Here is a 21,691-nt window from a genome sequence, read left to right as displayed (position 1 = left end):
AAAATCTGTGTGCATGCTTCAAATTTCCAGTGAGCAGTCTTATGCAGCTGGTTCAAGAAACTGCTGGTGACCGCACATGAAGACTCAGAACCAGGCTGCCTCATTTTTAAGTTTTGAGAAGATGTATTCATTATCTCAATTTAGTTTTGTTTATATGTATAAGCATCTCAGAATTCTAGCACAGCAAAGACAGACCTTTCCACTGAGGAGTGCGGCTATGTAGGACACTTCAGCAAGGCTGGCCCACTCTGAATAAGCAGCCTCTGTGCGTGTGTGTGTGTGTGTGTCCTCATGTGCGTGCAGTTGCATGAGTGTGTACAAGTGCACGAGTGTGTGCATGTGGAGGCTGGAAGTCAACCCCAATATCATTCCTTAAGCACTTGGTTATGTTTGTGTGTGTGGGTGTGTGTCTACATGAGTGTATGCACATGTATGTGTCTGCATAAGTGTATGCACATGTATGATGTCAGAGGAGGGCATCAGATCCCTCAGAGAGCTGGAGTTACCAGTGTTTTCAGGATACCCAGTTTATTATGTAGGTGCTGGAAGCCAAAGCTCAGTCCTCATGACTGTACCGCAAGTGCTCTTAACTTCTGACCCATCTCTCCAGGAAACCCCCTGCTCCTGTCCTGCGTACTCTGTGTGTGCGTGCGTGCATGCGTGTGTGTGTGTGTGTGTACACCCTGGCTTCTGATACAAGGTCTTTCAGTTACCTGGAGCTCACCAAACAGGCTAGGCTGCCCAGCTAGGAGCCCCAGGGACCTTCTGTCTCCACCCCTCAGCACTGGGATGATGAGTGAACCATCACATGCAGTCTTCTATGTTGGTCCTGGAGATGCAACTCAGGTTCTCAGCTCATCAGCAGGCATTTTACTGACTGAGCCCTCTCCTCATTTGCACATTGCTTTGAGAGCTCTTGAGAGAAGACTCCTAGGGCAACTTTTCCACACTGATGGGGGAAATTTATGAAATTAAATTAAATGGCACAGATGATATTGCCTAAAACCATTACACAAGCATTAGTTGACACAAATTCCTCTACTAAGACCTGGAGTTACCATCAATTGCTTCTGAATTTCTGTTTCTAGAGAAACAGTTGTCTGAATCACAGATTTGGCCCAAACAGAGTATATCTCTGCTAAACAGGGCACAGAGGTGAGATTGTTTTCAGGTTAATTCTGTTACTACCATACTTACATGTGGTTGGTAATATTTTTAAAAAGGAAGCAGGGCCAGAGAGGGATTCACTAGGCACAAATCACAGCCTCACAAGCCTGATATGTAAGTTTCATATTGAGAACCCATGCAAAAAGCTAGATGCGGTGGTGAAATTCTGTGACCCCAGCACTCCTGAGTCAAGGTGGGACCAGAAATAGGAGAATCACCTGAGAGCTCTCGGGTCAGCTGGCTGACATACACAGCAGTAGAGGTCCGCCTCAACAAGGTGACATCAAACTGGAAATGACTCTGGAAAGTTGTCCTTTGACCTCCACACAGGTGCTGTGGCAAGCACACACCTGCACTCACATATACATCATACATACACACTCACACACACAATAAATAAATGACGTAGACTTTTGAAAAGAAGCCAACAGACATGCATGCTCAAAATATAAAAACAGGTGACACAGATAAGATGAAGGATAGTATGTCAGGTTCTCTCCAACACAAGAGCTAAGCACACAGTAAAACGGACATACACATTAAATACTGGGGGCAAGAGTGTGAGACTTAAATGTGTGCCTAAAATTGCTTATCTCAACAGCATTCATTAGTGAGAATACTTGTGTAAAAACGAAGGGGATTTTACTAAAAACCCACTTAAGAAAGCCAAAATTGACTTCTTCAGGATATCATATGTGATTTCCAGTAGAAGATAAATTTTCATGACAAGTTATAAACCTTGAAAACGTGTTTTTTAAAAATTTAAGTGGCTATATGCCCCTGTAATTTTACCTACAATTTCTTACACTGAGGGACCACTGCCTTTTATCACAGGTTTATTAAGTTTTACAGCATGTGAGTGTGCCATGTGAGGTAGAGCCTCACATTTTCATTTCCTTCTACCATAAATGAGAAAAAACGCATTCTAGTACTTACTTTTCTCCATAAAATCTCTCAAAGAATTTTTCTTTCCAAGGTTCTGTCTTCTTTTCCTTCTCAATTTCTTGCCTTATTCGTAATTGCATTTCTGGGGTAAACTCTCCTAGAAAGAAATTGGCAATACATTGAATTAAAACAGCCATATCTCCTGCCAATTAATAAAGACAACACATAATTCACTTGAGTAAACTTCTGTGGATGTGACCAAGTGAAAGGATGAGCTAATGGTCCCATTTCTAATCCTGCCCATTTTATGAACATCATTCAAATAGTCATTTCACGTTAGACCAACTCTGAAACGTTTGACCAACATACTGCATGTGCAGAAGAAAGTGCACATATTCACTGTCCTGAAGAAAATCAGTCTGATGGGAGTACAAGGCACATAACTGACCATGAAATCATGTCAAAGTCCTGCGCAGGCCAGGAGAATAATGTATGCATTGAGAGTAGAGATAGGAAAGCACTTAATTCTGCCTAAGTCAATTACAGAGGATTACATTCAGGAGTTGATTCTTCAGATAGCTTTAAAAGGTGATCATACGAATGATTAAATCACAAGGCACAGAGATATGAATACGCATATTTATGTTCTTTGAGTGGCTGATTGTGAGCAGAACACAGGATGAAATGAAATAAAAGACTGAGACCAATTAGACAATGTGTGTCCTAAAAAGAAATCAGCTTTTCCTACAAGAGGCAGGAGCTCCTGATGCCATTCCATGAAGGAGGAACATGGTCCATTAACTAATAAGAAAGACAGGTGAGAAGAAGGTGAAGCAATCGCAGGACCCAATGGCTGAACGAATGGAAAGAGACGTAGGTCACAGCCTGCCGCAGTGCCACGCCAACAGGTGTAAGGTTAATGAATAGACCACGGCTGGGTGCTCTGAAAGTTTTAAAGTGGGGAGACAGGAGGATGATGATTGCAGTTCAGAGAGTGCAGGGGGGTGCAGTCGTGCAAGGGCAAAGGATATATTTCGCACCACGCATTTTGGTTTTAAGGTGCGTCAAACCAGCTAGTCAATTTGGGCTAGTCTGAACCATTTGGGCAAAGATACCAGGGATGATGAGAAGGGAACAGGAGTCAGGACCGGAAGTTCTTGGCTTATGGGTAATAGTGAAAAACCAAGGTGGGAGACTGCTGCTTAGAGAAAATGTACGGGTTGGAAAAGAAGACTTTGGAGACATCATTTGAAGCTGAGAAAGGGTTGGCAGAATAAAGACCCGGGAAGCTATTTAAAACACTGTGGATGCCTAAGGTGAGTTGTTTAATATGAGAAGGTAAAATATGCAGAGGGGACTAAGGACAGGGCTGAGGGGGGAGAGCACCGGCTGCTCCTGCAGAGGACCTGGGTTCATTCCCAGCACTCAAAACGCTCATGCCCATAAAATGAAAATAAATTAGATATGTTAATGCAAAGAAAGGGAAATCAAATGTGATGCTGAGAAGGAAGCTGACGTGAGGACTGAGAAGTCAATTTTGCTATTATGACAAAGACAAATAAAAAAGGAAAAAATAAGAAAAAAAATAAATAAGCATCTGCACTCTTTAACAGGAGCTCAGGGGTCCACACTGGAGCCAGTAACTGGGGAAGTGAAGAACAGAATTTTGTCACATTGGAGTTTATTTGGTCTTTCCAAAAGTCTGAGTTAAGATTAAATAGCAATAATAAAGGATAAATTAGTAAGCAAGCTTCAGGGCAAAGGAGTAGTACAAGTTTCCTTAGAATCTTGGACATTTAGCTTAATAGGACAAACTACATAAATAAAATGATCACTTTAAGGAAATCATATTATATATCAAAAATTTCTGTGCACCAGATATACCATGGATTCTTCAAAAATGACATAAAAATGTTCAGTATAACAAATGAATTAGTGAAATCTCTTAGAGAGGGTGTGAATTGTTACTGAGTGAAAATGTATTTCAGGGAGGAGGGGTGAAGACATGGAAATCAGAGAAAATAAAAATCTTGGTACAGTGTGTGTGCTCCACTAGACTATGTGGACTTTGGCAGGGTGTGTGAATTCTTGTACACTACATGTAATCCAGGAGGTTACATGCAGTCTAGTATGGCATGTTTACCCTAGTAGAGCATGTGTGATTCAGTAGGGTATGTATGTGCAGTCTTACATAGTATGTATACTCCAGTGGTGAAGGTGTGTCTACTCCAGTGCGTGTACTCTAGCATGGTGTGTGTACTCTAGAAGTACATGTACTCTAGTAGAATGCATGTACATGTACTCCAGAGTGCCACATAATAACAGAAAACTGAAATTTACCTTCTGCCAGTCGCTGTTTCCACCCTTGCGCTGCGTATGCAAAGAATTCATTGTTCAGAGCTGAAGTACTGAGACGTAAAATTCCATCACTTCCCATCTAGGAAATAAGTCGACAAAGCGTTCCATCAGAGATAATTCAAAGGAGAGATACAGAAAAGAAGCAAAACAGTGTTATTAAGGGGGGTGGCGATGGTGGTGTTGGTAGTGTGGTGGGGTGTGTGTGTGTGTGTGTGTGTGTGTGTGGTGTGTGGTGTGTGTGTGGTGTGTGTATGTGACCAGCAGATGGTGGCTCAGTGTGAGGCCTTGGCAGGTATGTGCTTGTGTGTGTGTGTGTGATGAGTGATGTGTGATGTGTATGTAGTGTATGTGTATGTGTGTGGTGAGTGATGTGTGCGGTATATGACACGTGTGTATATGGTGTATATGTGGGTGATATGTGGTGTGTGTGTGGTGTATGGTGTGTGTGGTGTGTGTGTGGTGTGTGTATGGTGTGTGGTGTATGTGGTATGTATGTGGTGTGTGTGTATGTGTGTGGTGTGTGTGGTGTGTGCATGTGTGGTGTGTATGTGTGGTGTGTGTGTGATGTGTGTGTGGTGTGTGTGTATGTGTGTGGTATATGTGTGTGTATCTGTGTGTAGTGTATGTGTGTGGTGCGTGTGTGTGGTACAGTGTGTGTGTGTGGTGTGTGTGTGGTGTGTGGTGTGTGTGTGGTGTGTGGTGTGTGTGTATGTGTGTTGGTGTGTGGTGTGTGTGTGCAGTGTGTGTGGTGTGTGTGGTGTGTGTGTGTGGTGTGTGTGGTATGTATGTGTGTATATGTGTGTGGTATGTGGTGTGTGTGTGTGGTTGGTGTGTGTGGTGTGTGGTGTGTGTGGTGTGTGGTGTGTGTGGTGTGTGTGGTGTGTGTGGTGTGTGGTGTGTGTGGTGTGTGTGTGTGGTGTGTGTGGTATGTGTGGTGTGTGTGTGGTGTGTAGGTAAAAGAAGGACCACAGAAGACAAAGCGATGAAACAATGTCTAAGACGAAGCCTAGGAATGAAGAGGGGTGAGGCGGAGGCGGTGGGATCCACTGGTGAACGTGAGTCGTGAAAGCTGATGCAAAAGGTGGACTTGGTGTAGTGTCAAGAGCATCCATAAAGGACCAGGCATATACAGAAGACCTACCAAGTACCCATTAAGTTGTGTGTGTGTGTGTGTGTGTGTGTGTGTGTGTGTGTGTGTATACAGGCCATGGTGTGGATGTGGAGATCAGAAGGCAACTTGGGTGAGTCGGCTCTCTCCTTCCACCACGTGGGTCCCAGAGATCAAATTCAGGGCACTGACAAAGGCAGCAAGTGCCCTCACCTGCTGAGTCATCTCACCAGCCCACACTTATCCCCACGCAGTATGATCCTCTCCACATTCTATCTGCAGCCATCAAAATGCTAACCATCTTTAAGATTCAATGTAACACCTCCATGAATTCACCAGATAAACTCATTCAAGAGCAAAGGGAAGTAAGATTCAAAGGTACACATGTTACACTATCTGTCCTAGACTGAACCATGGCCAATGCAACTCAGAGAAGACACACTAGGAACATACATAAGAGGGGTGGTCACTGGCATGATGGCAAAGATTAGGATACCACAGATTTGAAATCCTTTGCCTCTTCACTGAGGAAGAAGCTTACAGCTGCACTAAAATATTCAATACATTTGGCAAATTGTGGGTGAGAGTATATTCATTCAGTGTTTACTGTTTTCACCATTATTTAACAGAAACTAATTAGGTCCCCTCTGGGAACTATCCTGTGAATGTATCTGGTCCTTGTATGGGAGCTAGCCACAGGAAACAAAGCCCTCTCCTGTGTTCTTGGTATCTCCTACATGGAACAAATGCTCTGTGGTTCCTCTACATCCCTTCCATCTATCTGGGTTCGTTGTGGCTGGGATGGTCACCACTGACTCACAACAGAATCTAAAACCACCAAGACGACAAACCTCTCAGCATGTCTGTGAAGGAGTCTCTAGACTGGGCTAAAGAAGATGCACAGACCCACCCGAACTATGCCTGATACCACTCCGTGGGCTGAGGTCCTGAATGCAAGGTATTCCTCTTCCTCTGCTTCCTGAGTGCGGATGCACTAAGGACAGCTGCCTCATGTTCCCACAATGCCTCCAGTACCACAAAGGGCTGCACTCAAACTGTGAGTCGAAATTAAGCTTTCCTTCCATAAATTACTTCTTGCCGGGTAGTTGGTTGTAGCAGCAATAGAAAGTGATGTCGTGATATGATACAGATTTACATTATCATGACTAAAGTCCTATCTCATGATGGGATGATGTTCCACCCACTCCATCTTCTGACTGAATATATCTAGAACACCGTTTTATTAATGTGGTCTATCCACTGGACCAACAGGTGCTATCTGGTGATGAGTTACCGGTGGCTACAACATGCATCTGAGAGCTAAGGTGTAGAATGAATCTTCCTATCATTTCCCAGGACCCATTTGCTTGCTGTGTGCATCCTGTCCTCCCAGCTCTAAATTCAATGAGATCCGAAGTCCATGTTCCCTGGAAGGAATCACCTCTACCAGGGTATATTATTCATTTCTCACTACTGTCATTGAGGACAGATGCACATCCTGTGTGCTCTAAGATAATTAACATCCCTGTCCCACAAGATGCCAGGAGCATCACCTTGGTAAAATGTAACACTTAAAAATGTCTCCAAATATTGCCCAATATAGTTTGGAGGAAAAATCCTTCCCAGATTGGAAATGTGTCACTAGTGGAAAAAGTGATGACTTAAGGGATCTACTGTAGCTAAGCTTCATCTGGTTGCCTTGTACCTCTCCTGTGGTGAGACCACAAGGCAAAGAGGAGTTGCTGCACAACTGGGACAATCATGCTCACCCATCGTTAGAAAATGGGATCGCTGCCATGCAGTGGGGTAGACAAGATGAAGCTAGGAACACAGGGCATTCATTGGTACATTGCTTGGTGTTTCCAAACTAGGATCACTAGGATAATAGCAAGATGGCCCTGGGCTCAGATTCAGCAGGGATGCTGTGTGGGGCCTGCAGCCTGTGGATAACTCACCACTGAGCCTTATTCTTCCTTTGCTCTCCCCTTCCTTCCATTCATTATTTTCTTCCCTTCTTCCTGCCTTTCTTCAAGAGTTGGTGACAACGTAGCAAGATCTGAGTAGTACCAGGGGAAGAGTAGAGCCTCTCTGGTGAAGCTCCACCCTGTGTCTCACAGCCCATAACGAATCAATGCCATGGTCCACCCAAGTTCTTGAAGTTCCAGTTATTTCCTCTGAAGCCCAGAGGTCTTCAAGGAACCCCGCAGAAACTCTGCAAAATGCAGGCTCTGGACATGGGCACAACTCAGAATTCATGGATAACAAGAGTAGGAGAAAGGGCCCTGCTCTGCTTTTGTATTGTGGGGAAAAACCTGTGGCTCCTTCCAACACTTTTTTCTGAAGGTCCCTTGGTAATTGCAGTTGTCTAGAGAACCTCTCTTCTCTCTTCTCTTTTCTCTCTCTCTCTTCTCCCTCTTCTTCTCCCTCCCTCCCTCCCCTTCCTCTCTTTCTCCCTCCTCTCCTCCCCTCTCCATGCTGCACTCCACCCTTCTCTCTACCTCTCCCTCTCCCTCTCTCCCTCTCTCTCTGTCCCTCACAGGACTCTCATGCATCTGTGTTTTAGGAAGAAATGTACCAGGGAAGATCCTAACAAAGTCACATAAGTCAGAGCGTGTCCTTTATCCTCTACATGGGACTGACACACATGCACCTGAAAAAACACGAGGCTCCGCGTTAGTGCTCCCTGGTCTGTGTTTCTCCTTCAATTTACCTCCACTTTTTATGCCTTTTACAGCACGAGCCATAGTCAGGGGGAATCTGTGATGCCTCATTTTAGTTAACAGAAACATCTCCAAAATGCCGATGCCTCAGAAAAGCCTAAAAAGATCTATATCTACAGAGACTACTTTAGGAGTCACATAGGATGGGAAAGATGGGGACAATTGATACAGGTACTGCACTAAAGATGGTATTGGAATGGTTCCAGCCGAACATGGTAAGAGGAGATCTTGAAGGTACTTGGGTGGGTGAAGGTCTTCGGGATCAAGGAGGTAAAGGCACTGGGGGAATAGCTCAAGAAACACTCTTCAAAATCTCTCCATCAGGACGGGATAAAAAAGATGGCTGTCCTTGACAAATCTTCAAGAAACACTATCATGTATATCTAGGAAACACAGTGAGGATGAGATTAAGATGGTCATCTGAGAGTACCTCTGAACCTGAACTTTTTCTGTGGATAGATGCTGAATGTGGCTCTTTGTGGCTCAGGAACCATAGGAGAAAAGCTAATCCACTGAGACAGATTAAGATGGAAGAGGTGGCCTTACTGCACAGATGGGTTTAAATAAAGATTAGTTGGAACGGGACATGTTCTCTGCAAAGGCAAAGGAACCTGTGTCCTGTGGAGTACGTCTGTAGAAAGCACAGTGGAAAGGGTTCCAAGTACTCTGCGTGTGATGACACACAGGATGTTTAACGCATCCTCTATAGCCCATGCAGTAGCTCAGGCCTAGTCCACAATGGCTTATTTGCTACCCTTATTTTGGGTAGTGGAAGTTTTGAGATGTAACTCTAGTAGCTGATATACAGAAGTTTTGTTTCATGTACCTGCCAGGCTGGGGGTTTAATTACTCATTACAATTTTAGCATAATTTTAAGTCACAGAGAAACACCAGGTCCAGATCAGCTATGACAGATTCTCAAGGTTTGAGCACATGAAAGTGTGTGATATAAACACAACCCACAATATGGACTCTAGCCCCAGAGGGAAATCACTTTCCTTTAAAACAGAAGTACTATGAAGAGTAAAGTTCTCAGTCTATGCGAGACTGCACAATTAAACACCAAGGCTAAATTAGACTTGGGAAATACATGCCAATCAACTTTTAAAGTACACTATTAATTTTATGGCCTTTAAGAAATACTGTCTAAAAGATATAACATTTTAATGTACTGGAACAATAAACATTTCTGAAAGGTTAGTTATTTATTGCTGGGCTATAAATTCTGGTATTTTTCATTAGCCACAATAGAAACATTCATTCTAAAAATAACCTCTCATAATGAATTATCTTGCTAAACTATTGATTAGTCAGGCTTCTTTTTAAATTAGCCAGCAGAAAACTGACCAGAATGTGTTTCCAGGGAATATGAAACAAGGAACAGGAAACTTACTCATAGAAATTCTTATATAATATGAAGGTTTTTGATCAGTTTATCATCTTACATAAAAGCCTTTTGAAACAGTCATTTGGAAACCTACTACTGCAGAAGCCTTGTAATACACACACACGCGCGTCCGCACACACACACACACACACACACACACACACACACACACACACACACACACACACACACACACACACACACACACACACACACACACACAAGAGCTTAAATGGAGTTATCCTATAACAGGCAGCAATGGCCTTACCAGGTACTACAGGAGCCTAATGTCAGGTATGGACTCCCTCTTTTGGAATTGTTGACCAGAGAGACCCCACAGACCCTCAAACAATACTATTGCTGTTGCTCTTGGTTACCCACCAGAAACAGACAATAAGATCCTACTGCTGAAGACACTACACCTGAAAGTGGCAGAACAAATTTGATCAAGCTGGTACTGATCTCTACTGCCAAGTTTTCATGTGGCCGGAAGGTGCTATGCACGCTACCAAAAAAGCAAAGTGATCATCAGCCTTATCCAGCTGTGAACCTGTGAGCTTCGATGATGCCTGCCTTGGAAAATATGCCCACTGGTACAATGGAGGCATGCATGTTATGGAAGTAACCAACTACTTTCTGATCAGATTTATGGCCCACTTCACAAGATGAAGCCCATATCTGGCACTATTCTAAGGTTGAAGAAAGCTTGTGGCTAGACAGGTCACAGCTTTATTCAAGAACCTACGATTGTTATTCTGCTAAACGAACATAGTATTAAACTGACTCTTGATGATTCTTTGTTATACCCATAGATTAGTGTATCTCCAAACTTTCATCAGAGAAGCTTATTCCTAAAGCAGATGTTGCTTAACACAGAAACCCACAACTGGTAAATGTGCAGAGAATAAAATACTGTGGTGTGCTAAGTCCTAAATGGGACAGCTATATCACATCCTCTCCTCCCAGGCTGAGGGATCATTGTAGAAGACAGGGAGAAGATTGTAAGAGCCAGAGGTTCTGGATGAGTACAAAGAAACCATGTTTTCTGGGCACGACAGGGCTGTTGCACATACGAACTAACAGCATTTGTGACACCATACACAAGACCTACACAAGTCCAAGTCAGACAAGAAAACCAGCATGGAGGAGGGAGATGGGTGAGAAGCCCCAGCTCCAGCTGAGGAACGGCTGCCAACTGATATGGTGTGATGCCAGGTAGGCTGACCATGCTCCAGGGGGTGGCCCCACACCCAAGAGTATTTGGGGAACACACATTACATTTCATAGTCCTTTAAAAAATAAAAGAGGATATGATGTGAGGAGAGTATAGGGAGATGGAGGTAGATCTGAGAGGATGGGGGAGGGGATCTGGGTATGATCAAAATTACTGCATGACATTCTCGAAGAAATCAGTAAGAAAATATTTTAAAACTAATAAACAAGAAATTAGCTAGTTGTGGTATTACGTGGCTGTAATCCCGTAATCAGAAGCCCAAGGCAGGAAGGTTACTGTGAGTTGAAGGATAGGCTGGAGTACATAGTGAATTGCAGGTCAGCTTTGACTACAGGGTAAGATCCTATTTAAACCAAACTTCCAAACCAAAACAACAGTATAAAACATTTAAGGATAAATGGAGGTCAATTCAAAGCAGTAAACACATGTTACTATTTTAAAACTATGCAATGTTAGTAAACATTTGAACTTGGATGAATCTATTAATTTAGTACAAGAATATACTCACATTTAATAAAACAATCTTTTTAATTGTACACACACACACACACACGAGACAGGGTCTCATATAACCTAAGCTGGCCTCACAATGTACTAAGGATGACTCTGAACTCTTGACTCCCCTGTCTCCAACTCCCAAGTACTGTGCTGACAGGCATGCCCCACCATGCTTGACTTTTAATGCTTTACCTAATTTTTCTTATTTAATATTTCTTCCAGATGACCCCATAATAAAATTTGAGCATTGATTAGAGGAATAATTGGATATGTGCTAGAGGGGAAAAAAAAACAAAAATGGCAAATCTAGAAATATAAAAACTTTGATTTCATTCTTTTAATAAAATATCTTTTTGAGAATTTCATATATGTGTATTGTGTTTGCCTTCTTCCTGTCCCTTCAAACTCCTCCCTCCCTTCCACTCCGTTCAATTTCTATCCTCTTCATTATTGTTACATGCAGATACATTATTGTGTATGTGTGTGTGTGTTATATACACGTATCTATAACGCACATGTGTACCTGTGTTTAGGCCTGTCTATTTGGGATTAGATAGTCTCTCAGGGAGCTAGTCCCTGGAGAAACTGATTCTCCCTTCTTCAACGTCCATTGTCTGTAGCTCTTCATCATGAGATGGGACCCTCTGAAATTTCCCTCATCCACCTTGACAGGTCAACTTGTTTTGCATTGTGCAGGTCTTGTTAGGCCACGGTACTGCGAAGACTGCACTGGGACAGCCCCTCTCATGCACTCACTGGCAGGAGGTGTCTTGTTCTTCTGGCTCTTACATTCCTTTCACCATCTTGGCTAATCTTGGGTGTCAACTTGACTGGATCTGGAATTAGCTGAAATGAGGGAGACTTTCTTGATTGGATCATTTGAAGCTGGAAGACCCACCCTAAATGTGGGCATTACTTCTGATGGCAGCCACATAAAAGCCATGGCAGAGCCAGGGAGCTCTGGCTTTGTGCCTGCTTGCCTTCTTTCTCACTGGTGAGTTCACCTTGCTGCTGGGGCATTCCTCTGCTGACAGTAGAACCAACTTCTTCGGATTCCAACGTGGACTGAAGTCTAAGAGACCTCCAGGAATCCTCCAGGCCTTCAGAGCCAGATTGGGGCGGCTGAGACGTCCAGCCTCGTGGACTGAGCAACTACCATATTCACAGCCTCTCCAGTATGGTGCAGCCATTGTTGGACTACTCGGACTCTATCCTGTGATCTAACACACACACGTATATGTATATGTATACATGTATATTGATCATTTTATCAGTTTTTTAGAGAACCCTAATATCCCTCGCTCTATGATTTTCCCTGAGCCTCAGGTGTAGAGGCTGCATTATAGATGTATCACTTAGTGCTGGGCACTTCACAGTCACTTATTTTCTGTGTTTGAGCAGTTGTGGAACTTGTAATAGTTTTCGTCTGTTGCAGAATGAAGTCCCTTGATGAGTAGCGAGAGCTGCCCTTGTGTCTCGGGATTTGGAGCTAGGAGCCGCAAAGAGAGAACATGGTCGCACATGTTTTTCTGAATTTGGGTTATCTCAGTTAAGTAGCAATTTCCAGTTCCACCAATTTACCTGCAAGTTTCACAACTCTGTTTTTCTTACTGCTGAACAGAACTCCGTTGTGTAAATTACCACAGTTGCGGGACATTTACGTTGTTTCCATTTCCTATCTATTGTGAAAAGAGCAGCAATAAACATGGATGAGCAAAAATATTTGCAGTAGGATACTGAGTCCTTTGGGTATATGTCAAGTAGCTGAATCACACAGTAGATCTATTTTGTTTTTAAGAGCTCTGATTCCCATCGTGGCCACACCAGTTTGCAATCCCACCAGCCGTGAATGAGTTTTCTCTTTTTCCTTCAGCCCCACCAGCATTTGTTGTCATTTGTTTTCTAGCTCTTAGGTCATTCTGACTGGGATAAGATGAAGTCATTGAGCACTTTTTAAAGATCCCTCTTAGCCATCTCGTGTCTTCCTTTGAAAACTCTGTTCAGATCTGTACCCCATTTTTTTGATTGAGTCATATAATTTCTTGATTCTTCGCTTTTTGAGTTCTCTGTATATTTTGAAAAATAATTCTCTATCAGATGTACAGCGGCCAAAGACTCTCACCCACTCTGTGGGCTCCTCATCATCCGACTGGTTGTTTCTACTGCTGTTTGCTGTACAGAAGCTTTTCTAGTTTAATAAGGTTCCATTCAGGATGTCCTTTCCTGCAGTGTGGCCTATGTTTTCTTCTAACAGTATTTCAGGTTTCAAACTGAGGTATTTGATCCCTTTGGAGTTGATTTTTGTGCCTGGTGATAGACATAGGTCTAATTTCATTCTATTATAGGTAGAAATCCAGCTTTTCTAACACCATTTTTTATAGATTCTGTCTCTTCTCCAGGGAGGATTCTTGGCATCTTTGTCAAATATCACATGAGTATAATTGCATATACTCATGCAATTACATGAGTCTTCAAATGCACGTTCTGGTCTTCTGTTTTGATCTATTGAACTACATGTCAGTTTTTGTGCCAATACCATTCTGGTTTTATTACTGTAGCTCTGTATTATAGTTTGAAATCTGGTATGGTACTCTCTCTAGCATCGCTGCTTTTGCTCAGGTTTGCTTTGACTATCTGGGATCTTTTGGAGCTCCATATGAATTTTAGGGTGTTTTTTTCTATTCATGTGAAAAGTGTCATGGGGATTTTCACTGGAATTGTACTGAATTTATAAAACGCTTTTAGTAGAATGTTGATTTCACAACATTAATTCTACCAATCCATGAGTACAGGGCGTCTATCCGCATTCTGGTGTTTTCCTCAAACTCTTCCTTCAAAGATTTATAGTTTTGATTGTATTTAACATCCTTTTTATTGAGACTATTGTGAACGGGAGTGTTTCCATGATCCCGTTCTCCAACTGCTTGTTACTGTTATATGAAAAGGTTTGTGGATTCTGTAAATTGATTTTGTATCCTACCACTTTGTTGAATGTGTTGAGGACTGCTCGACGTTTCCTGGGGGAGTTTTTGGGATATCCTGTATATCATCTGTAAATGGGAATAATTTCACCTCTTCTTTCCCAATTAGTACCCCTTTAATTTCCTTCTCATCTTCCTGCTCTAGGTAGGTTTTGAAGCACCATATAAAGGAGCAGGGATAGTGTGGCTCCTGATTTTAATGGGAATGCTTTGAGTTTTTCACCATCTGGAATGATGCTGCTGTTTTTCAGTCTATAGTATTAATTATACTGAGGTATGTTCACTCCAGTCCAATGCCCTCTAGGACTTTTATCATGAATGCATGCTGGATTTTCTTAAAGGCCTTTTCTGTATCTATTGAGATGATCACATGATTTTTGTCTTTAAGTCCTTTTACACAATTTGTCACATATATTGGTATACATACATTGAACCATCCTTGCATCTCCGGAATAAGCCAATTTGATCATGGTGGATATCTTTTTATCTTTCTGATGTGTGTCTATATGGTTCACAAGCATTTTATTGAGAATATTTTTACCTATGCTCCTTAGGGATAGTGGCCTCTAGTTTTCCTTTTTGTTATATCTCTATCTGGTTTAGGCACTAAAATAATACTGGCTTCCTAGAAGGAGTATGTGAATTCTTGTTTCGATCTTTTCGAATAATTAACTTAAGGAGTGTCAATTCTAGTTCTTTGAAGGTCTGGTAAAATTCTGCTGTGAATCCATGTGGAGCTGGTTTTGGTTTTTGTTTGTTTTTTAACTGTGGTGGTTCCATTGAATCTAGAAATTTATTCATTTTAGATTTTCTTTGTAAAATTTGTTTATTATTTTTATTTTGTCTATATGAATGTCTTGCCTGCATGTGTGTAAGTGTACCTGTGTTGTCCAATTCCTGGGGAAGTCAGAAGAGGGTGTTGGATCCCCTGAAACTGGAGTTAGGATAGTTTTTAGCTACCATGTAGTACTGGGTATTGAACCTGGGTCATCTGCAAGAGCAGCCAATGTTCTTTATTGCTGAAAAACCTCTCCAGCCCCTCACTGTAGATTTTCTAATCTAAGAGTATAGGTTTTTAAAGCATTCCCTTGTAAAGTTCTTTATTACTTTGGTGCCTGTTGTAATGTTTCCTTTTTCATCTCTGAATCTGATATTGGTTTGCTCTTTCTTTCTTTAGGTTAGTTGGACTAAGGGCATGTCTATCTTTTCAGATAACCAGCTTAGATTCATTCTTTGTATTGTGTTTTTATTTCATTGATTTTTGGCTCTGATATTTGTCATTTCTTCTCATCTGCTGGGTTTGGGTTTGGTTTGTTCTTGTTTATCCAGATTCTTGAGTTGTGTCATTAAGTGATTTATTTGTACTCTTTCTGGCTTTTTTTTTTTTTGAGATGGGGTATCTCTGTAGCTCCAGCTGGTATGGAAACCACTATGTAAATCAGGCTGGCCTTGATTTTACAGAGATCCACCTGCCTCTGCCTCCTGAGTACTGGGATTAGAGGAATTCATTGCCACTCCCAGAATCTTTCTGATTTTTTTAATTAGGTACTTAGAGCTACAAAATTCTCTCTTAAGGTTGCTATTAATGTCTCCCAGAAGTTTATTGTGTTGTTTTTTGTTTTCATTTATTTCCAGGACTTTTAAAATTTTATTCTTTGAGTCATTCATCATTAAATAGTATGTTGTTTAAACTCCATGACTTTTTTTGTGACCAGTATGCAGTCTATTTTAGAGAAACTTCCATGGGCTGCTGAGTAGACTTGTGTATTCTTTGGTGACTGGGTGGACTATTTTGTGGATGTCTGTTAGGTCCATATGATATCTTTTAGTTCAGATGTCTCTTTGTTTATTATTTGTCCAGATGACCTGTGTACTGGAGAAAGTGGGGTATTGAAGTCACCTACTATTACTGAGTTGGAGGTTAATCTTTATCTTGAAATCCAGTAGTACTCTTTATGAAATTGGGTGTACCATAGTTTGATAGATATGTTCATGATTGTAATGAATTCTTGGACAATTTTTTCCTTGATAAGAATAAAATGACTTCTTTATCTCTTCAGATTAATTTAGTTTGAGGTCCATTTTGTCTGGTATTAGGACAGCAATGCCTACTTGTTACTTTATGCCATTTGCTTGGAATATTTTTTCCAGCCTTTCACTCTAAGGTGGTGCCTGTCCTTGAAGGTAAGATGTGGTTCTTGCCAACAACAAAAATATGGATTTTTTTCTTAAACTATCCTGTGTCTTTTGATTGGAGTATTTAGGCCATTGATATTTAAACTTATTACTGAAAGGTGGGTACTGGTTATTGTCATTTAATTTTCTATTTGTGTTCTCTGTCCTATTTTGTTTTTCCACAATTCTGGCTTCATTTCTTTCTCTGTAGGGCTGGTTTGGTGGACATGAATTCTTTCAACCTTTTTTATATCACAGATTTTTCTTTCTCCTTCAACTATAACACACAGGTTTGATGGGTAAAAAGTTTGGGTTGGCATCTGTGTTCATTTAGAACTTGGAGTATATTGCCACAGGCTCTTCTGGCTTTCACAGTTTGCATTGAAGTCAGCTTCTTCTTCTGATAGGTTTCCTTTATATGTGACTTGTTTCTTCTCACGGAGCTCTTGGTGTCCTCCCTTTGCTGTGTGTGCTTAGCGTTTTTACTATGCTGTGCCGTGAGGAGTCTCTTTTCTGGTCCTGTCTGCTTGGTCTTCTGTAATCTTGTTGACAATCTGGTCAATGCCATTGACTTGACATTCTTCTTCCTCTGTGCCTACAACTCTAGATTTGGGCTTTTTATGGTGTCCTGCAGCTCTCGCATCTCATTCCTACGTTCTTTTTTTCAACTTTCACATTCTTTGCTTGGGTGGCCCAATTCTACAACTTTTTCTTTAAGGTTCGATATTCTGTTTTCCATTTGATTCATTCTGCTAGGCAGACTTTCTCCCGTCATTTCTAATTCACTTCCCAAGTATTTTGATTCCGTTTCACCTCAGCTTGATTTTTCTTCAGTATCTCCATCTCTCCTTTGCATTCACTGTTCAAATCCTGAATTGCCTTGTCATGTCATTGAGCCAAATACTAGTATTTTCTTCCGTCTAGAGTTTATTCCTTTCCTCTTCAAATTTCCTTGAGGTGCGTGTTTTTATCTTTTTTCAAGTCTCTAAATTCTTTGATCATGCTCATGGACGTTCTTTTACCTGGGGCTCCCCTGGGAAGTTTTCACCATAGAAAACTTCTATAGGATTGGAGGGATTTGGTAGGCATACCATCCTTGTTTTTCATGTTATTTGTGTTTTTGCGATGGGACCTGGGTACATGGGTTTCTTTTGTTGCTTGTGTCTGATATAAAATTCTAGCCTGCCTTTGTTGAGTGGAAGCTTGGTTCTGTTTTTATTGTGGCAGCTCAATGGCATTAAATAAGCATGTGGGAACAGGGGTAGTATGCAAATGAGACGAAGATGTGAAAGGCTCAGATAATTAGGGAGCCACTGGGAGAGTCTTGTGGAAGAACAATATTTAAGAAAAAGAAAAGATGGGTTTGGCAATGTATCTGTTGATCTTGAAGGCATCCAAATAAAGATGTCTAACAGAGGCTAGAGAGATGGCTCAGCAGCAAAGAGTAATTGCTGTACAAGCATGAGGACCTGAGTTCAAATTCCCAGCAGTCACCTAAAAAGTGAGGCATGGTAGTGCGCAGCTGTAACCTCAATGCTGTGAGGAGTAGAGGAGGATCGCTAAGGCTCCCTGTCCTCCAGCCCAACCCCAGGCTCAATGAGAGGCTCTGTTTCAAAGGAGTAAGGCAGAGAAGAGCAGAGCATGAGACCACACACCCTTCTCGGCTTCCATGCATGGGTGGGGGGCACACATACCAAACAAATGTAACACACACACACACACACACACACACACACACACACACACACCCTATAAAAAGAACAACCTGAGAATAGAGGCAAAAAGTTCAATAGTAAATAGAGCAACAATTAGGGATCATTAGTAAGGAAGGTATAACAGAAAACACAGGTATGCATGAGACTAGTCAAGGATTATTAACCAAAATAGGAGAGGGCTTCATGGGGCATCCTGGGGAGCACGCATGAGAAAAAAATGGGGCCAGGAAGGCAATCCTACTGGGAGAACTGGGCAAAATGGCCAGAGGTGGGGAGAACATCACAGATGAAAAGGAAGGGAGAGGTTTAGGTAGATGACGCATATTGTGCAGTGCTGATGGCCATCAAACCATTCTGAATTATTTAGGTTAACATTGTGTGGTACTATGCTCACTGTTGTGTCCAGTTTAAAAAAATCAAGAAGCTCTTTATTGCAAAGCAATCTAGGTAGGGGATCATGCTAACCCTAATTCAGTATCAAGCTGGAGAGTAGTGAATGATCAGCTGTTGTAGCTGAATCACATATACTGTGTTTGGTCAAGAACTTTGGTATGAATTAAAGTCAGCACATTCCTTTCTCTCAAAAGCTTTTATTTTTATGCCTTACCATTCAGTAGGCCCCATACCCATGAACATACAGTAGGATTCAGACAGCTCAGGACACTCTGCCTTTATGTACAAGCTTTATTCACAAGAGTGAATTTTCTTCAGAAGAGCATAAAGAGACATAAAAATGCAAGAAATATGCTGAGATGGAGTGTCAGTAGAAAAATGGGATAATAACATAATAAAATGCTTTGCAAATAATCTTAGAGAACTATTCCTGAAATCACACTAAAACAATGTTCCCCAAATTGTGCTTTCCACAACAGGTAACACAGTAGGTAACTTTAGATAAGTGGATGTAAAAAGAAGTTTATTCTTTCTTGCAATTAAACATAGCTTGTTTCTATTAAATATGGTTATGTTCTTTACTATAAGTATTTTCTAATATGCTGAAATTCCTTTTAAGCCTATGAGAATCAATTACGCACCATCTCCCAAACTTTTTAGGTTGTAATCATCTCATAGGGCAATTACCAATATTTTGTGAAACAACTGTTCTCTGAGCATCTGGTTTGGAAAATGATTCATAACAATCTGTGAAAGCAGTCAAGATTAGGTCGAGGATAATGAATTTGCACATACTTCATCCTAAATCCCTGCTTAAAAATAAATGAAAACTTTTAAGATCTGGGCATAATTTTCAAGACACTGACAGAATTAAATATTCAAACTAAACAAATGAGATGGTAAAACATTTCAAAGAATGATAGATAATCTTTATAATTGAATAACTGGATGTTAAAAATCCATGGTAGGATGGCAATTACTACAGAGGAACAATTGGTCAAAATGCTAAGAACAAGTGACCAAGTACCGGCTCTAAGTGGGGCATCTATAACATACGCCCACCCTCTTAAAGCTCAGGAAACAATGTGGAAGCCAGGCTAGAAAGACTGTAGGAGCCAGAGGTTGGGGAGGACGGCTGTGAAGAGTGTCTTCGGGACATGACAGGGTTACTGCACAGCTACATTCAGTAGCTGCTGCTTATCTGCACAGGATCAAACCAGTCAATATTCTAGCAGGGATGGGGGGAGGGGCTCACAAGCTCTACCCCCACCCCCAGTTGATGAGCTACTGGCAGTTGATGTCATCTGGGGGAGAGAGAGTCATTTTCTTCAGGGGTGTAGTCCCTGGTGGTTTTCCAAGCTCTAATGTTTGGCCCCACACCCATGAACATACAAGCGGAACTAACTGGTGGCTAGTAACTATCCATAACTCCGGTCCCTGGGATGCAATGTCCCCTTCTGGCCACCATGGGCACTGTATAACACGGGTGCAAAACACATAAAATAAAAATTAATAAACCTTAAAGGACATGAAGTTAGGAGGGGTATGATAGAGAGAGGGTCTGGGAGTAGCTAGGGGGAGGGAACTGGAGGCAGAAGTGATAAAAATATATCATATGTATGTATGAAATTCTCAGGGAATAAATAATAATATTATTTAAAACCTACTGCAGGCAATTTAATTATTTTCTATTCTGTCAAAAAGTCTTCACGTGCATAGCAACTTTTTTAAAAAAATGACATTTTCATCATGCAGATGTAAAGACACCCAGGAATTAAAGAAAAATGTTACGTAGTTTTTCTCTTTCCCCTAATTTTTAAAAAAAATATGCATAGAATCAGACTAAAATGAACAAAAGGGGAATTTCAGACAGAAAATATTAGGAAAAAAATCAACATCTAGATGGAAAAGTGGAAGGCTTTTGTGTCATAATTGTTATGACAGAGTTTCAAAGCTGATTTTCATAATAAAAGCCTCCCCTGCTCTGAGTTGAGATGATTTCTTCCCTTCCCACTGCCTGGTGCTTTTGTGATCACTGCTGCACACTGTGGAAACACGCAGAAGACACACAGTTCAGCAGAGAATGGCTGGGGGCTAGATGCGCCACACCCAGGGGGAGGCCAGGTGTCACTGTCCGCTGGAAGGAACTCCTGGCAGAGCGTAGGGCAGGAGCTCAGAACAACTTGATTATTAAGCAACATCTAAATGCAAGCATTGCAAAGGGCTCTGAAAGGCAAAGCAAATTCTCCTGGTAACTTGTGGGAAGCGATTCTCTTCTCTTCATCGAAATAACATATATGTATATATCTATGTGTCTCCATCCCTACATGTATAAACATGTATACACATTATATGTACATGCATAAATACATATTTTATGTACACATATTACACACATATCCATATATATGTGTGTGTTTCCCTCTAAAAGTTCAATTTGTAACAACTTAGACATCTGGCTAAAATGATGGTCTCCTGCCCAAACCCCCAAGTCTGTAGAAAAACTGATCAACCAGATGTTGGGGAGGCCATTCCTTAGAAAAGGACACATGGGAAAGTAGTATGTGAGGCCCCGGCGAACAGAAAAATAGAATTTTCTACCAGGAATATCAAATGTTTTCCTTATAACTTCATTTCTGAATTTCAGCACACATAATTGGGAAGACCATGTCTGAAAGACATAAATATTTGAAAATAAATAAAAAAGGGGATGCTCAGTAATGATTCTTAAAAGGGTTCGATTACTGTGTTTCCACCAGGAGCTTACATGAAATTGTAGTTAGGCTTCCATACAACGTTATTAGAAAGAGGCACTACTTTCCAGTGACACTGTCCTACACTTTAACATTCTGGCACCTGTTCTAAGAATTACTCTGTCCAGATTTCAAGGAGGGGAACTGCTACACAGTGTGATGTATTTCTGCACTGTTTCAGCAGTTCTTTCAGAAAAGATGTAGCCTGTGGCAGAGTCAGTGAAAATAAATGAAGTAAAGACATCCACAGACAAAATTAAAGCCTCTGACAGATGAAGCTTTAATCTAAAATTAGAGCAGTATGTTTTGAAATTCAC

General features: G+C 41.3%; 1 protein-coding gene across 1 annotated transcript in view; it reads right to left on the bottom strand.

Annotated features, from left to right (window-relative positions):
• The window catches only part of Asxl3 (ASXL transcriptional regulator 3), a 166,939-nt gene that overhangs the window by 15,618 nt on the left and 129,630 nt on the right, over nucleotides 1-21,691 (bottom strand). The window contains 2 exon segments of the mRNA XM_008828849.1: nucleotides 2,104-2,209; nucleotides 4,393-4,489. Of these exon segments, the coding sequence (XP_008827071.1) occupies nucleotides 2,104-2,209; nucleotides 4,393-4,489 (203 nt within the window).

This window comes from Nannospalax galili, unplaced genomic scaffold, assembly GCF_000622305.1.
Source record: "Nannospalax galili isolate Female #2095 unplaced genomic scaffold, S.galili_v1.0 scaffold252, whole genome shotgun sequence".
Taxonomy (NCBI): domain Eukaryota; kingdom Metazoa; phylum Chordata; class Mammalia; order Rodentia; family Spalacidae; genus Nannospalax; species Nannospalax galili.
Note: the sequence above shows the minus strand (reverse complement) of the source record. Positions and strands in the feature narration are given on the sequence as shown.